Genomic DNA, 18,992 nt, shown 5'->3' on the forward strand with positions numbered 1-18,992 from the left:
GATTAAAACATTAATTTCTGCCATCTAGTGGCAATTGGAAGTTTAGCAGACAGACTCTACTTAACCTTTCTAAGATTAAGTAGGAAAGGAGGAAAAAGAGAGAGACCGACAGGAAGGGAGGAGGAGGGAGGAGGATGCGTCAGTTTGTACGGCTCTGCGCAGCTCATCTCAAACCTCCCACCAGGAAGGATGGAGGATCCCTCTCTCTGTCACTCTTTTTTGGAATGACACATTCATAAAAGTCTGTTTTAAGATTTAAACCACGGAACAATTGAAAACTATTTTGTACCTAAACTGATGTTTGTTTTTAGAGGTACTACCTGCAAATTGGAACATGAAAGGATTCACTGAGATAATTGGAGCAACAAACTTCAGTCTAGTGAGATATAAACTTCTAAACGTTGAAACCAATGAACTAATGACAAGAAAGTGGCTTGGATGCAAAAAAAAAAAAATAAACATCTCGTTCCTATTTGTAAGTATTCATCATATTCATCATATTTAAATAAATAAATAAATAAATAAATAAATAAATAAATAAATAAATAGTGTTGCAGCTCAAAGTTGAATTTAGATCTAGACTTTGACTTGGCCATCCTGACACAAATATGATTTGATCTAAAGCCTTTTACTATGCCTATGGTAATAAGATGTCATTGTCCTGCTGCCAAGTAAACCTTGATTCCAGTTTCAAATCATTTCAATCTTCCAAAAGTTTTTTTTTCAATATAATTACCTTTCATTTACCTATGTTTTTATCTACTCTCACCTACTCTCCAGCATAGGTGAATAAACCCACCATGTTTCACCTTAGAGTGATGTGGAATGTCATTTTTCTCTCTACACAGTGTTTTGCATATAGAGTAAAAAGTTTATTTTTGGTTTCTCTTTTCCCCACATTTATTGTGTTTCCTACCTGGCTTTACATATTACACTTTTTTTTTAATGGCCTCAATTAAAAGCCAGATTTTTGGAGCTCACATAGCTCATCCAGTTAACAGTTCTTTCCATCTGAGCTGTGAATCTCTGCATCTCCTCTACAGTTAGTCTTTAATCCTTTAAGTCAGTCAGTTTAGCTGGACAGACATATCTTGTATGCAGTTGTGCCATATTTGTTTCTGTTTTAGGTGATGAAGCAGCTCTTTGACAGATGTTCAAAGTTTGGGAAATTAATCAATAGTTTCAGTTTTAGAAGATTACCTATTATAAACTTCTCCACAACTCTATTCTGTTGCTTACTTAACACACGTAGAAGATGTTTACTAATTAGGTGACTTGCAATGGCAATTGGTTGCATTGAGTACTTAAAAATCACGTGTTCATTTCCTTCCACTTATTATTTTTTCCACTTTGTGTTGCAAAAAGTCAAAATAAAATTAAATGAATTGTGTGGTTGTATGAGTAAGTAGTAGACAGGTAAATGAATTTGTTTCCGTATTATGGAGGGGGAAGATTATTTTTTAAAAAGCTGAAAAATTTGGTAAGTAAGACGAACAACACACAAAACCAGTTTCACCTATTTACTTATTATAGAGTTTTGTTTTTAACAGCAGATGTGAATTAAACTGAAAATTGACCTGAGTCGTTTTTTTTTTTTTTTTACAGCGGAATCGATCAGAAGCGCCGTGAAAATAGTCGGACCCGCGCCTCTCTGGCTGCAGTGCGCGTTCCCGACACAGGGGGAACAGATTTTCCCAGAGCTGGGGAAGCTATATGGTAGAAGAGTTGTGATATTAAAATGAAAGAAGGTGGGGCTTCTTCGCATCCTTCCGACGCAGGTTCCCTCAGAAGATGAAGCAGCTGCTGGATGGTTGTCAGATCGCTGCGGGATGGTCAGCTCACTCTGACCCAGCTTCCCTCAGACGCTGAAGATGTCGTATTCTCTGGGAGGTAGGATGTGTTTTCCGTGTAAGACTTTGTCACGTGTTACTTTTGTAAAAATCGGATTCTAAAGCATGAAAGGAGACTGTTCCAAATATCTTATCAGGCTCGTTTCCAAGTTCTTGAGTGTGAGAATGAGACGGATTTTTTTTCTATGAGTAAATAAATATAAACGGTGTTATTTCTTTAACATAATAGCTGTTGCGACTTCTTAACAATTAATCTCTGAAAGTGACTGAATTGGCACTCCTCAGATTAGACATTACTGTAATGTTCATTGACTGGCCCTGATAATAGTGTTTTTTTTTTTTTAACATCACTGATTTATCGCACAAAATTGACAAAAAATACATTTTGCAGGAGAGTGAATATCAGCATCAATATTCCTTAAAAATATTAAAAAAAGATACTTTGTGTTTTTTACTACAAAATCCATGTGTATTGCAAAGTATCTAGGCTACTCTCTATCTGTATTCTGTGTGTGTGAAATCAAATTCTTTGTGCACAAACCTGGTCAATAATGCTGACTCTGAGTCCAGCAGAAAATTGTGTTGTTTGTAGAAGACAACACAAGTTGTCTTGTTTCTTAAGCAATAAGAAATAAGAGTATTTCTTATTGCTTAAGAAATAATTCTCTGTTGTGGTGCAAGAATATAAAGAAACAGGCCTGCATTTTATTTTCAAAACTTGTGCAATTACAACAAATAAGCAACCATTTCCACAACAGAATTGAATATTATGTTTTTAATTTTTTTTACTAAGCAATACAACAGTAGTGAACATCTGAGTCACCTCATCCCACTGGTATTCCTAAAGATTGAAACTGAACTCCAAGAATTGTAATAAACAACAAGAATTTTCTCAAAAACTGAGTTTCAGGGGAATCTATTTGGACTCTCATGCTGGATGAGCCATCCACGATAGATTCAGGCATGAGTTCTGGCTTATTCTCGTCCTGATACAGCTTTTCCTTGAGGAATGATCCTGAGAGCAGAAAAATGATCAGACAGGAGTTGACTCAGAATATGACTCACAATCTGCAAGAAGTCCTGGATTCTGATATGGATGTCTAGGCTGAACAAATGGTGATATAGATGTAAGCCCTCAAATCTTCAACCCGTTTTCCTTTTTGGAAATTCTTAGTTTGTTTTCATTAGTACTAAATTTGGCTGTCACATCAACTAGAGTCATGCTCTTACCATGCCATATAAATCTAATGTAGAGCATATAAAATACTCTATAAAGTGAATAAAAACATTGGAGGATTCGATTTTATGACTTGTGTATGGCTGATTGGGATGCTGGCTTTTAACTGTTGCATTTGTCACATAGCTGTTCCTCAGTCTTAACTTTATATCTTTTGTGATCATTCAAATGGAAGGATGGTATTTGTTGTTAACTGGTTAAACTGGAGTCATCGTAAGGCTTTCTGCTTTAAGGTCATTGCTGGCTGTATGCAGATGATGCAGCTGGTTTACAAGTCCTGGGAGGAGGAACATCCTGGTGCTCGTCATAAACTTCTACATATTTCTTGTTGTCAGATAATCTGGAAACCTTTGTGTTTTGATTATATGTTTTTATGCAGACACTGAAGAAAGAAATGTGAAGCAAAACACCAACAACTAAACAAACAGGTGTACTTGTAGGACTATTTGAACTAAAATGTACTTTGAGAACTTTAGATGCACCACTAGAAACTAAGAACCTCCAGAAGTATTTTTTTCAGGATTCATTTTACAGTTAGTTAATCATTTATAATAAAAAAACAGCAAAACAAACTGAGATACTGAATATTCTATTTGCTTTTTAAATGTAAACTAAATGCAAAATCAGTTAGTTTCTCAAGGGTATGTTAAAAATCTTCCTAAATAAAATGATTTCAAATTTGTATTTGTATTATTTTATTATCATTCTAACAGCTAATTTAGACTCAAGCTATTTTTTATCAGTGTGATTCATCGCTTCTCAGTAGATTCATCTCCTAATGGAGGGGAGCCACCAGTTACTCTCTGTGATGGGGCTGCTGGGTCTGTGGTGGGAGAGTTATCGCTCTCTTGATGAATAGTGATCTCATCTTTTATGGATGTTGATTGGTTTCATTCTCAAGAGCTTTTACTGCCTGATGCGATGATCTTTTTATAGGAGGAACACACCTCGGGTTACACCAGCTTATAGTTAATCTTTTTGTCCTCGTGGAGATATATCTTAACTTTACTCCTGACAGAGGAAACATTTTAGTATTTGTTGATCTCAGCATGGTCGCTGGCTGATGTGATTTTCACAAAAATCCAATTATGGAGGGTGAGTCATCTTAATACACCCCCACTGTGTGACGTTAAATAACCTCAGCAGCTTATTTGGCTCCGATCTCTTTTAAGTCTAAAAAACAAATTTACAATTACATGCTAATAGAGATGACTGTGAAAATGCGGAAAATCAAGTCAGGGATTGTGATGCAAAACACATCAATGCTATATTGGTCTTTATTCTTAGTTTTTAAACGTTTTTTTATTTTGACACCTCATGGATGACACAACCATGATTTTGAAAATGTAACCTGAAACTCTACAAAAAAAAAATGAATGAATCAAAACAAAAAACAAGCGCAGATGTCTTGCTAGAGTGCCCAGCTATATCATTTTAATTATTTCAACATTTCCTCTTTGATTTCATCAAGCACGCAGATTGCAGACGAAACAAGATAATGGTTTTCAGCAGGATCCTCTTGCAATGGATTCATCTTCATTTGGAGTCAAAGTCTGGAGACGATTTCATTTGTCAGTCTATGATAATCCTAATACTTGTGTTTCCTTTCCTGCGGCCTTAGTCATAAACAAACAGTTAGCTTTTTATCATGACTGGATTTTCTGTGATATAAATAAGGACTCAATATCAGTGAGAATGCATGAAGGAACTTTCACTTTTTAAGTTCCTTTTTCTTTTTATAAGTGCATTCTCACATATTTAGTTCCTGTTTCTCTTTGTTCTTATTAATATTCAATGTTCGTACATTATACTGCATTTAACTACTTCTGCTAACTCATATATCAATTCATAATTCAAGTACAGCTTTCTTCTACTTTTCCCTAATTCTTATGCTTTGTTTTGCTCTTTCTTGCATATTTTGCAGCAATCATTCTGCAGATTTGCATTCTCACGGCTGTTTTGCTAGGAACAGCAATTTTTCTAGTATAGGTGTTATGTTTATTTATTAATTGGTGCCAAATAATGTTGCAATACTTTTAACTTGTTAAACCAAAGATACTATTTAGCCTCCTTTATCGTGCCTATTTGTGACTTTTTGTTTTCTAGTCCACCTGCAGGTTGTGCTGGCTGTGGGTCTGGCTGTGCTCTGCTACTGTCTGGTTCTTGGCTGCATCCTTTGCTGTCGCAAACAGAAAAGCCTTTCCTCTGAAGACAAAGAAGCAGCTGTTCTGTCCCCTCATCCTGCTGAGAGTGTGACTGTGACATTAAGTCACTCTCTGTGTACTCAGCCTGTCAAACAGCAGTACGAAGAGCTGGATGGTGATGTGTTGGAGTGCCCTTCTTCTAAAAGTAGATCTTCTCCATCTGAAGATGACGTCAGCACTCTCCCATTTGACAACAGCCCTTCTAGAGCCGCTGAGCTGGCGCAGTCTCCCAGAGCTACTTTCCCAACGCGGCGCCTTAGTACTTCTGCTCTGCCCTGCTCTCCCAGTAAAGCTGCTAGTCACGGCAGGGCTTCCCTGCCCTCCCTCACCAAGCTCAGCTTTGTGTCCAAATCCCGCCGGGTGATAGGCAGACGCAGAACTGTTAGTGGAGAAAGTTATGCTCTCAGTGAGAGCAGTCGGCTTACAGCAGGTGCTCCCAGCGTTAACAGCCAGCAGGGGGAGCCATGTCACCCTCAGTACGGCTCCAACTCCATCTCTGCCTCACCCAAACCAGCTCCTCTCCTGCACTTTTCTCTGCTCTTTAGCTCCAGCTCTGGCACCTTGGTGGTCAACATCCTGGGGCTTTCTGGGGACACTAGAAGGCGTAGTGGGGTATTTGTTCGCGCCAGCCTCCCTCCACTTCACCCCTCGCTCCAGCAGACAGCCCCACGCCGGCGCAGCCTCTGCCCAGACCTGGTCAGCCAGAGCTTTGTGCTGCAGGTGGGCTCTGTGGAGGAGCTCTGCACCTGCACCCTGAGGCTGGCGGTCTACAGCAGGGACTTCTCTGGGCTGAGAGAGGCCGCTCTGGGGGAAGTGGAGTTACCCTGTGAGGAGATTGCGTGGGAGCCTGACTCCAAGACTACCTACACCAAGCAGCTAATCCCAAGCAAAATCAAGCTGAAAAAGGTACATAGAAAAAGAGCTTTAAAAAACTGTCTTAAATGTGTGTTAGAGACAGATACTAAAATTACAAGTTTCTTACATACTGGAAAAAGACAAAATCAGAGTATTTTTGGTCTAGTTTTTGGTGGAAATCTGGGGTAGTCGGAGTTGCTCCCACTTTCCAAGTGGGAAAAACAACTTTGGAGGACATTCCAGTTGATTTTCTGACGAATCAACAAAAAGATGCTGATAGGGATGCTGATATCCTCAGAAAAATAGACTGAATGCTGAAACAAAATTAGATGCAATTTAAAGGTTTTTCCTTTTAACATATTTATTTTCAATTAAATTGCACAATATAAATATCACATTGTTAGAAATAATCTAACAAAATGATTTATGAAATGATTTATCATGGCCATATTTTTTATACAACAAAAAGCTATAATTTTAACTGATACATTTTAAAAATGTTTGTGAGCTGCTTGCTTTTGTTTACTTTGTGTTCCAGTGAATACATCATGGATTCGCTGAAAAAAAAAAAAAAAAAAGAAGTCTTCCCAAGGTCTTTGCAAAGTCTTCTCTGCTGCTTTAATGGATAGGGAAAGTTTTCTTGCACCCTTTTAAATAACTTACTTAATCTATGGTCACATACAACATCTAATCAGCTATGCCATTAGCCAGTTTTCCATAGATGTTAGTCATGGGGATTTGGTTGATAGTGACTGCAGAACAAACAGGCCGAGTGAAACAAATTGGATGAGCGCCCACGCAGTGCTCTCTGTGACTCAGCTGCTATGCTGCCAAAAGGCATTAATAACAGCCTTTTGGTGGGGGGTGAGCCTGAGGCTTCAATGGACTGTATTCACTCATGAGCACCACTGTTCTTGTTGGGAAAGCCCATTTCCTGTCCCCTTCCCCTTTATACAATGGCCAGTTATAGATTATTGATTCCATTCCACAGCACCATCATCCACAGTCTCGGTAAGAGCAGCGGCTGAATGTAAACAGGTGGATGTGGGCTGGCTATAGAAGAAGCACGGTTGCTCTGCCTCCTGGAAAATAGAGGAAGAGTGATGTGTAACTTGGTCAAGGCTCTGTGGCTCCAGCTTTGAGGTCTGCCCATTCTGAATATGAACTACTACATCACTTTTGTAATCACTGTAATGTAACCAGTGAGGTTACTGGCAATAATTCATCTACCATTTCTTGCTTTGACATTTTGTTGGAATAAAAGGTTTTGAGATTATGGGCATTTTGAGAAGAGGCCAATCGATGATTATTCATTTCCTGTGTTTGTTTGCATGCTCTCAGTTTTTAATGCGAGTGTCCAAAATATCCACAGCAAATGTCATGTTTTTTTCAGTCGGCAGAGAAAAAAATTAGCATTTTTTTTTTCAAATTAAACAATCAGTTATTTATCTAAAAAAAACAAAAAAAAAAAACAACCTGCTTTCATACAGGCAGATGTACTGTCCACATATAGAGTCACAGTTTTAGCAAAACCACAGTTAGCTTCCAACACAGCTAACAGATCATTGGAATTTTATATGATAGATTATCACAATATGTTGTGTCAAAGTTGCAAAAGTTGCTTTTGAAACTTTGCATTTTATTTATTTTTCCCATATTTAACTTACACCCTGGAAATGAAATTTCAATCCTCTGGCTACCTCCAAGAATGCAGATAACTGTTTATTTATCTAAAAGTAGGATATGCAGTCAAATTAATTTTCAAGCATCCCACATGCTAAGGTGAGTGGATCTTCAGCAGTACAGTGTTTGCATATTATTGCCAGCATTTATTGTTGGGTCATTGCTCCACTATTTCAGTGACAGCTCTATGTAAATGATGTATCATGTATGTCAGAGTTTTGCAAATTGTTATCTCATGAATAAGTAGTTAGTCTCTCTGCTCTAAGCTGATACAAGGTGTGGTGGACCATCCTGTTCTTGGAGAAACCGGTTTCAGCTAGTTCAGAGGGACCACTACTCCTTATCTTTAAATTTCTGTTTTATGTCCGACCCCCACCCCGCTTTCAATAAAGCTAGGCTGATGCAGGGAGGCAAGTTGGAGCTATGACTCTCCCTCTTTGCAAAGGCTGAAGTGATAATACTCTCTGTTTGGTTCTTTACATGTAGAGGTTAAAGAACCTACAACGTATGTGCAAGTTACAGTACTAAATGTGTAGGAGGGCGATGCTATCATCTTTCTATGTTGCTTATATACAAGGCATCTGTTGAGATCAACACACTAAGTGAATTTACATTGACAGTGAAAAGTAAACATGCCCGTGCTGAGTTAAAACTGCTACTTAGAAAGGTGTTGTTCATTTGAGTGACATCATCTGAGGTGAAACGGTAGTGGCAGCGGCAGTGAGCTGAAAAACACTTGTTGAATAAAATCGCCAAGCAATCCCTGTTGGGCTTAAGCTCATTCGTCTGACAGCAGAAAGTGACTCACTGGACTTTTCACAGTTCAAGCGGATCAGAGTTGACATAAAATCAGATGGAAATTATAGTGGGAAGTACACGTCAGTTGTTGCTTTTATCTAAAGTGACTAAGAACATAAACATCTATTATTTTTGATTGGTAGTTAAATGAAAACAAGAAAAATGAAAAAAAGATGGCTATTAGCTTTAAGTAGCTCACAATTTAATGTAGATATGCTTAGAATGGGAAGATTTTATGACTTATGACTTGAATCAGATATCACTTGTCATTTATATATTTTCTGTCGTCAAAAGAATATAAGGTGCATATCTGTAGAGAAAAAAAACAATGTTCTTCCTCTCACAAGAGTCATGACATTTTTGTTTTGTTTAACCTATAGATCTTCCCTATTACTTGTCCTCAGAGTTTCAGTTCTCAGGAGACTCTGGGATGCAGGAAAAGCTCAATCTGCGTGCCTCGGACTTTGGGCCAACTGTTCATCTTGCTGCAGTACCAGACCCTGGCTCAGCGAATCAAAGTGATGGTTCGAAAGGCTGATAATTTGGTCAAGTTGACACGAATCCCAGGAACTCCAGGTGAAGATCCACTTCACACCTAAACAAGGAAAAATGCATCTGTCGGGACACTTTAACTGTGTAAATATCCAAATGCTTAGTTACTTTGTAGGGAAGGTTAATGAGAGAAGAAAACTAAAAATTGACTTGCTTAGTTTAATGAACATACCAGATCTGACCTTTTGTATAATATCTAATGGCTTCCATAAAGTCCATTGAAAACATAATTGATAGGCCTTTGAGCTTGATAACAGCAAGCTCATAATTATTTGTGCTCTTGACAAATCTGGATTTAAAATTATTTTCATTCACAAAAAAGTTTGTTTCTCATAGAAAATGTGACAAAGGTCTGTCAAATGATAAAACAATGTGGTATAAATTTTTAAAAAGGTATTTTAGTGATTTAGCTTTGATAATGAACTTCAAATTTTTAAGGTTGGAAGGCTTCAACATAATCTTTTCTCCCAAAGTTTCAATACCTTGAAACTTTGTCAGTTTCAAGGTATTGACATTAATTCCAGTCACAAGAAACATTCACTTTAGAGCTAAATCTGCCTGCATCCCTTTAGATTTGGGTTCATTCCCTTAATTGGCAAAGCTAAGATTAACAATAAAATTAGTCATTCTCCTTCTTAGTCCAGCTGCAGTTAGTTCCTTGTTTGGCGTGTGGCATAATTGAATCAAAAGCTGATCAGCCCAGAAGTCATTTCCCCTCCGGTCTATGCCATATCTCGCTGCATCTGATTTTCTGCTGGTTAGGATTGGAGGAAGCAGGAGAATCTGTGCAAAGAAAAAAATGTTTCACAACATATGGACTAGAGCTACGGTGTTTTTCTATGATAGTAAAGTTAATAAGGTTTCTTAAATGGATTATCAACAGTGATTATATATTCCAGGTGATGTTGGAGATATGCAAAAGCGGGAGCTATGAGGAAATAAACAAGTTTGTTTAGATTATGTGAGTGTAGCAACGGAAGATTTCTGTAAATAAACATTCACTGCAAATAATAAGATAAATAATTGCATTTGATTACTGTCGAAGAAAACTATAGATAGAAACAATGCAATCTAATTTATCTTTTTTAAATAAGTTCCAACATTGAAAACAATATTAAAACAGTTTGTCTGCCTGAAGTAGATGCAATCCTTTGTTTTATACTATGTGAACAATGCAAGGCTAACAAAAAACTAACAATTTTCTTAAATCAACTCAGGAAAAGCACATCTGAAACTATAAGCACATAAAATAATTCCAGTAAAAATAATTGAAGACTCATTAGAAACTGTTGAAATGCTAATAAACTTTGTACCAGGCACTTTCATGTGCAACTGAATAAAATATAAAATGTTCTCTAAGTCGTCACATGGAAATGATGAGCCAATCAGAAGCAAATCTTTGTGACAAGTGCACAGAGGAGGAAATATACCCAATTTGGACTTCCATTTGGAGGAACTAGCTTTTAGCTAGATCATATAATCCAGCCGGTCATCTCAAACCGGCAGGTGAAAATAAAATATTTAACTCAAAGGTCAAATTAAAGAGGTGTGTGTCACTAGCAAGCAAAAAAATTGCCTTTTTCTTTCTTTTTTATTTAACAGATCACTATGTTGTCATAAACTTACATCAGGATGGTAAAATAATCGACTCAAAGGAGACCAAAGCGGCCAGTGGACCAAACCCCATCTGGAACGCTCCCTTCCTGTTTGACCTTCCACCTGGTGACATCACCCAGCTGCCACTGACTCTCGAATTCATCGTGATGCAGGTTTGAGTTTTTAGATAAATGAAATGTGTGCTTTAAAATGACACTTTTATCGACGAAAGCTGTGATACTCCATCAAGTACCTGAATCTGGATTCATTGTTACAGGGCCGTCTCTACACTAAGAACAGTATTCTGGGGCGCGTACTGATTGGCGGCGATACTTCAGATGTAGGACAGGAGCACTGGAGGGAAATCTGCGGTCCAGGACAAACAGAAACCACCCGCTGGCACGCCATCCAGTCAGATGCAGTGTAGGACTAACTATATGTAAAAAATGTAGGTGGAGCAGAATCACATTTATCTGTGGGACTATAGAAGGTGAAACACTGATCACACTGGGGTGGGAGGAATGATGCGTTTTTCTAATATACCAGTCATCTCACTCCATCACATTAGTGATTATTACTTCACTGTGATTCCTGTAGCATTCTAACAACTTGGATGTACTGTGAAACTTATACTAATGTTGTAGAATTGTTTATTTTGTGCCAAGAAACTACAGATATCAAAGCTTGCTGGACAAAAGGCTAACATGCATGTGTGTAATTTACATCTTTGACAGTTTGTGACTATTTTCTGCCATCTGTAACTGTACCAATATCCCTCTTTCACACTTATATCTATCATTCTGCACAGAGCTGTTAAAATGTAATTGTTATGGTTGGGATGCCTGCTAATTCTTCATCATTTTGTTATTAACCTGGGGACACATTTTGATTATTTTTTTTAATGGGATTGCAAAGAAACCTCGTACTGTTGGGGTCCAAAAAGGTTTTGATAATGGGAATAATTAAAGACACATAATTACAAAGCACACGAAGATCTCTACTCTAAAAGTATCTACAGGTTAAATATTTTACGTTGAAGAAAGGCTCACTGAAAACCAAAATGTCTGACATTGATTGGATTTGTTTCTTAAATATGAATAGCAAAATAATTTACAGCAAACATAAAATAGTAACATAAAAACAGAAAACAAAAGTTGGTCCCAGATTACTTATTGCAAAGATTTATTTTTTTTTAAATAATAAGGAAGGACAGATTTTTATATGTCAGTACTGCAGTGGGCCAACAGGTGTCAGCAGAACCACCTCTCTATCCATTTGGAGATTCATTAGAATAGAGATGATCCTCGGTTCTTTTTAATGAAATACTTTATCTCAAAGTTTGTGACCAAATGACAACGTTTGAAAGACTCAGGGGATAATTTGGATTTACACTATGTAACATATTAGATGATTGCTAAAGGGGTAAATTTGAAAGCAATGGACATTTTCTGTAAATATACTTTCTGCATGTCAAGAAGTGTTCAAACATCCTGTTATTATCTAGATGTTTAATTTTGCTATTTTTTTGACAAGTTAAAATGAAATAAATATAATTGACAAGAAAGCAAAAGTAACAAGTTACTAATTTATTGTCATTTTATGTAAATCATTGTCCACTTTATTAGGTACACCTCGCTAATGCTAGGTTGGACCTTTTACTGCCTTCAGAACTGCCTTCATTATTCCTGCCAGAGATTTAACAAGGAGTCAGAAACATGTCTTAGAGAGTTCATATTCACATGACAGTATCATACAGTTGCTGCAGATTCGTGTGCTGCACATCCATAATGTACATCTCCTGTTCCATTACATCCTTGTATTTGTGTCTTCAAATCTCCATATTCAGTTAAATTACTTCATTTATGCCTAAGGGAAATAAAGTTTTGTCATAACTCATATCATCCCAGTACATTTAAAAATTAGCTGTTTATGGTGATGCTGTGAGGAGAAGGGTCTCTGGTAGCGGTCGGTATTGCAACAAATCTGAATAAGCCACTGACTGAAGAATGTGACAGTCTCATGACTGTCATGTCATACTAACAACTCAATATTTGGTCAGCCGAGATAACATTCCACAGTAACATGTTCTGGATGACACTGTAAATTATTGGCAAACACTGCTAATCCGTCTCATTTGCTTTTGGGATGCTAATCAGCTGTTCTTTGTTGTAAAAACAATGCATTATTGCCAAGGGTACACATTTTAAAAACTGTCTAAAAGCACAAAAATAAGAGAAAAAAACCTTCCAGCTGCACAACATCCAAAACCAGAGGAAACTTTGTCCAAACATTCAATGCTTCAACCAAAAAAAAAACATAAAAACTAAGAGATGAAGTCTACAAAAGTAAACAATCAGAACTAACTTAATAGAGGTACTCCAGGCTCTGCCAACACGAGTGGTGCAATTTAATTTAATAACTGACGAAACCATATTTAGTTATATCAAACATGTTCTCACTAATGAACACCTCCCTATCCATGGATCATTACACAAAACTGCTGTGGTCTTGGCATGAGGCTGTAAAGCATTTGATACTAGCATTCCTCCCTGCTTTGACTCCTCAGATGTTCCCACTCTTCTGTGGGAGACAAACTAAATGAGATGTTGGTGATGCCTCTGCAGTCTTTTGTCTGTGTGGTCCTGCAGCGGGGCTGCTGCTACAATCATTTCAGATCACTCCATCATTTGCTCCGAGAATGAACATTAAAGTTTCTCACTGAAAACATCAAAGAAAAGAACGAGAAAGTGTTCTTATTAAAAATGTCATGTCGCGCTTCCTTTAGCAGTTTTGTGTGCCTAAATGAAAGCCACAAATATCATAAATCCGAAATGAAAAAGTTATTCTGTCCCTCAGAAGTTCTGTCTTGAGATAAAGAAAAGAAAAGAAAAGTAAAGATCCAATAGGGAATTTAGAAAAAAGCCCGAAGGCTGCATTTACTCTTTTAGACTCAAGAAAATAAACAACATCCAACATCCAGCTATGTCAGGTTCAAATCACAAGAGCAGTCACCACATCATCCACATGAGCTATCTTGATCCACAACTTGTTTATCATCTCACTGAACTCCAAGTATTTACTTATTTATTCAAAATGCACAACATGGTAGGAAAAAATTCATAATTCAGTGGAAGGTTGTGCCAAGGATGGGAAAACTATTGCTATTTTTGAACATTCATTGTTTGCAAATCTGCAGCTTCTCAGCTTTAATAACTTCTTCTACTCTATACTGCAGGGCACATAAGTGACTCACTCCTTTGTTTAATTTCTTTTTAGATAGCCTGACATTTTCTGACTGTCAGTGGTTACCTGCTTTCATCTGAAGAGACAGCAGGGTCTTTCTATTCCAGAGAGGGGGGAACATGTTGTTCTCTGTTGCAATGCACAAAATTGCATGTCAGACTTCTCCAACAATCTTAAGTATTTCTTTTGTTGTTGTTTTTGTTTCATTGCCAAGAGAAAAAGACAAGACATAAAAATGTGTTTGGAAGTTTGTCCAAACTAAACAAAATCTTGGCCATTTGATTTTATTTGCATTCTGTCACATTAAACCCAAAACAACAGCAGCTGTGATAGCTTTGCAGAGTTTAGAGATGTAGAGTCAATTTGTTGCCTTTATTTTTATAGGGATGATAGATTAAAGACAATTGAGTAAAACTAAGCAATTTTCTAATTTGTGTCAGTTTACCACCTAAAAGCCCAATAAAACACTAGAAAGTGTGCATTTCCTATGAAAATTCAAGTGTGAATGCCGAATGCTCAATGCTGAATGCTTTTGGTGAAAATGGCAAAAGCGTTTGAAGCCAACTGCTGAAGACTTGCAGAAAGGTAAGAAATAGTCCATGCAATGTGAAAAACCCACGTAAAAGCCAAAATTAGCAAAAAAGGTAAAACTAGCTAAAATACTAGCATCTATTATGGTTGGACCATTTCTGTTCAATCATTTCATAAAAACATATCTTTTAATCAATGTATTTGTTTCACTTATCACTGTTTTTGCTATAATGGCATAATGGAAATGTTACTAACACTTATTCACTCTGTATGCACCTAAATACTTTCTGAATTGTTTCCATAAATATCTACGTTTATCTTATGAACTGAAAAGGCAAATATTTTATTCAAGACTAACATTAATTGAATCAGTGTGTACTCATACTGCTTTTGAATGCTGACATCTAGTGGATATCAGAGATATAGCATCTATGGACTGAAACTGAGGTCATATTAAAAAAATCTGATTATGCATCTGAATCTCGTTAGTCAGATTAAAAGTAGCTTTTAAAAACAGTAGCCTTTATGTAGGTATCAAATACACTTTTTTAAGCCCACATTTCTCTCTATCTGTGTGTAATTAGTCCACAGAATGTGTTTCACTTAGTGAAATAAGTTATAAATAAGCTTTTACTTTTTTGAATATGACTATACTTGAGACGCATGACTTTGTCGTTAAGTTAGAGATTGCATCAGCGAAGTCTTTTTGAGATGTTTGAGTGTGCACTGTAAAAAAAGTCCGTAAAATCAACAGTAAAAATCTGTGAAATCATGACAGAAAAATTTTGTAAAGAAAAACACAATTATATTTTGTTCATTTACCAGTATGATGTTGTATAACGTAGAACAGAAAATTATTGTAAATTTTAAAATGTAAAATTGTAAATAATATTGTATTTAGTTGTAGAAAACACACATTTTGTATTGTTAATGAAAAAAGTTGGATCCTTCACAACATTTCAGCAGTGTAAAACTAACATTTACATTCTGTGATGATTAAATCCAAATGAATTGGAAGCTAGCTTACCATTTTTTTGCTAGGGAGAAGTAAGTTTGGGCTTCCCTGTTTAAGCTGTTGCCCCTGAGACCCAACTCCAGATAAGTAGAAGATGGACGGATGGATGGACAATGAAATAAATGAATAAATGAATAGATTTGGAAATTAATGTGGAATTAAGTAATTATGATTCCACATTGTTTACTTCCAATTTTGTTCACTAGTTATCTATTTATATTCACTTGTATTTTCCCACTTCTTTAGATTGTCATTTCCTCTTTAATTCATTTACTTATTCTCTGTCAATTTTGATTGGATCATTTCTTCATATTTCACGTCTAACGTGGAGGAAACATCTGAATCAACAAGGAAGTCATGTACTTGCTTATTGGTACATGTATTTTATTTTTATTTATTATTTTTGCTAACACTGGATTTTTTACCTTCACCGTTGCCATTATAAGCTCAAAGTTCGGCTACTGCGAGAAAGACAGAGAACACCGCTTTGTGCTCAACTTCCGGTCTGTTCTGCTCTCTGATTGGTTCGCTTACCTGGCGCCTGAAAGCTGTTTTGAACAAGTTCGTATAACGGTTCTCATCTCAGAAGAAGCTGAATTGTGCTCAAACCTTGACAAAGAAAAGAGCGCTGTTTGGACCTCGTCAGCTTTCAGCAAATGTAAGTTAAGCTTTGTTTTCTTCAAACGTAACGGTAATTTGTGTTTCTGGGGAGATTACATTTTGTTTTTAAGGCGTCATATTGCTTCTTGGAACAATATGCAGTAGAATCATTTTTTGCTACACCTGCAACACGTGTAACTTGTTGGGTAGGTTGAAATTGTTTAAACATGATTATATGTACATTTTGCTGTAAAACACTAGAATCATTGAGGGGCTATGTGTTGCATTGTAGAGTGCACAGAAACGAGCCCAGTTGTGTATTCAAATGCCTCGGCACAGAATGTAAGCGGACATTTTGTACATATGCAGCGTTTAAAACTCATTTTTACCGAGTTCACAACGTGGCTTCACAACCCGAATTAGCCAAAGTCATTGCTGCTAAATTGAAATGCACCATTTCATTGTGTGGGCACCAAAGCCAAACTGTGAAAGAAGTCGTTGCTCATTTAAAGGAGCATATAATGGAGGGGCGGCCGGTAGCATGTCCAGTAAAAGCCTGCAAAAAAGTTTTGACCTGTTGTCTTTTTTGTTGTCTTGTCCCCTTTCTTTGCACTTTTGTCCATCTGGCATTTTCTTTAATAGTTTTTTTTTTCCAATTATTTTCTTATGCTTTTACTATACTAATATTATTTTTCGTACTTTTTACTTAATTTGTTATTTTTCATATAAATGTCATTGTTTTGTTGTATCAGGAGTCTAAATGTATTTGTTCTTTCTCCTTAGGTCAATCCTGCTTCCATGCCAAACGATTCATGCTGAGTGTGGATCAACAGATTGGAAACAACAACATCTCCTGTTTTATTTCTGCCCTCTGCATGATGTTTGGGAGCTATTATTGTTTTAACATACATTATCCATCGGGGCTGGCGTCTACACTGGAGTTTCTGCAGAGGTATGAGTTCTATTTTTTTTTTTTGTTTTTTTTTAATTGTAGGCAGTTAAATTTGACTTTTGACAACTTTTATATCTTGAATAAAATGTTTATGTCTTTGTGAAGCACATTTTTATGTAGTTTTCTGTTTGTCCTCTTTATCTTAAGGTGTTTCTTCTCAATCAACCCAGACAAGGGCAGTAAGGTGGAAGAAACCCGTAAACCCAGACTGCGTGTGAACCCCCGTGTCCTCACCTTGATCCAGGAACTTGCGGATCATGAGTGGCGTGATGTTTGAGAAAGGACTAAAGTCAGTGAGTTATCAAGACAGTGTTTAATCTTAACAGAGCTGAATAGATTTCTAAATGTATGTTGCATCTCACACAGTGTCTTCTGAAGTTAAAAAAGTTGAAAAGACATATTTATATTTGTTCAGTGGCTGAATTTTGTTCCATGTCAGAAAGGGCAAATGAGAATTTCATTGAAAATATGTTTTCAATTAAAATGTTTATTTGTTTCTAAAAAAAATATATTGAATTATCATTATAGATACAGTTTATATTGGGCTTCCTTGTGTTTTAAATTTGCATTTAACTGGTAAATGTTTGTTGAAATTTGATTATTTATAGATATTTGAAAATAGAATTGCTTCTAAAAAAGGAAAACTTTTGAAGCAAACAAACATTATTATTAAAATGTATACTGGAAATAGAAATTTATTGTATGTTATAATCTTCAAGCCCCCCGTCCAAAAAAAAGGGGGTGAAAAGTTGGCTCTCATACTGTTTCTAATAAAGTTAAAAACGTTGAAGAAATTTATATGTATTCAGCAGGTGCATGTGCTTCATGATGTTCAGAAAAGACAAATGAGAACTTCATTGAAAATAAATATTTCAAAGGCATGCAAGTGTATGTTTATTTTTTTAAGGTTATCATAGATACAATTTATATTGGGCTTCCTTGTGTTTTAAAGTTTCCTTTAAGTGAGAAATGTTTGTTGAAATTTCATGCTTATAGATATTTAAAGATATAATTATTAGTAAAAAGTAAAAAATTAAAGCAAATTTCAGTTTTTCAGAAAGTATTAATAAATTGTTTTAAATTGACATTTTAACAGTTCTAATCCGTTATTTAAAGGTAATTTATCAGTAGGACTAAATGAAGTTTTTTTTGTACAACAAACAAAAACTGAGTAAATCTTACTGGAAAAAAAGTGTAAAATAACAGCATTATTATGATAATTCATCAGAAAAAGTTGGTTAAAATTACTTGATAAAACTGTTTTATTACAAAAATAAACCTTTTCAAATCACAGTTAAAATTTGTGCAAAACTATGGGATAATCTGTTTATTTCACAATTTAACACTGTTATAATTACTGTTTGGTCAGTAAAACAGTTTACATGTTCACTGTGTTTTCTACAGAATTATTCTGGCAACCACAGCTGCCAGATTTTTTTTGTAAAAACAACAGAATTTTTTTTACAGTGTGTGTGAGTGATTAACTTCGCAGTCAGACTCCACATCTGTAGACCACAGCAGACTTAAAGAGGTTCAGAGAACCACAAGCAAAATCAGTCTTCCTTCTTCCCATTATCAGATGTTTCTGTGACTGTGATAAATGGTTGCTCTGTCATCATCTGGCACGTTTTCACCCTCCCTCCTTAATGATTCAGGTTGCTGTCGCCCTTGATACTGCAGCCCTGTCAGAGGTCTCGAGTTCAACTGCGCTGGATCAAATGGCAGCCTGATGAAAGTGGACAGAGTGCAACTAAGTTGACCGAGACCGTGGCTGGCAGGTGGAAGAAACATGTAAACATGTTGGCCAATTTTACTCGCGTGGGATTTTAGTGAACATCCACACATCTTTAACAAGAAGCGGTTGAAGCCGACCTAA

The 18,992-nt window shown here is 36.4% G+C and overlaps 1 protein-coding gene across 1 annotated transcript; it reads left to right on the forward strand.

The window, feature by feature from the left end:
* Positions 1-4,295: 4,295 nt before the first annotated feature.
* Positions 4,296-11,614, forward strand: LOC106920152 (synaptotagmin-6). Its single transcript, XM_088004639.1, has 5 exons — positions 4,296-4,331; positions 5,154-6,197; positions 9,032-9,203; positions 10,782-10,948; positions 11,053-11,614. Exons 1-5 carry the CDS (start codon positions 4,296-4,298, stop codon positions 11,200-11,202), a joined length of 1,569 nt encoding a protein of 522 aa, XP_087860765.1. The 3' UTR covers positions 11,203-11,614.
* Positions 11,615-18,992: the final 7,378 nt, after the last annotated feature.

This window comes from Poecilia mexicana, unplaced genomic scaffold (genome assembly GCF_051168715.1).
Source record: "Poecilia mexicana isolate PSO_F unplaced genomic scaffold, ASM5116871v1 scaffold_3, whole genome shotgun sequence".
NCBI lineage: Eukaryota > Metazoa > Chordata > Actinopteri > Cyprinodontiformes > Poeciliidae > Poecilia > Poecilia mexicana.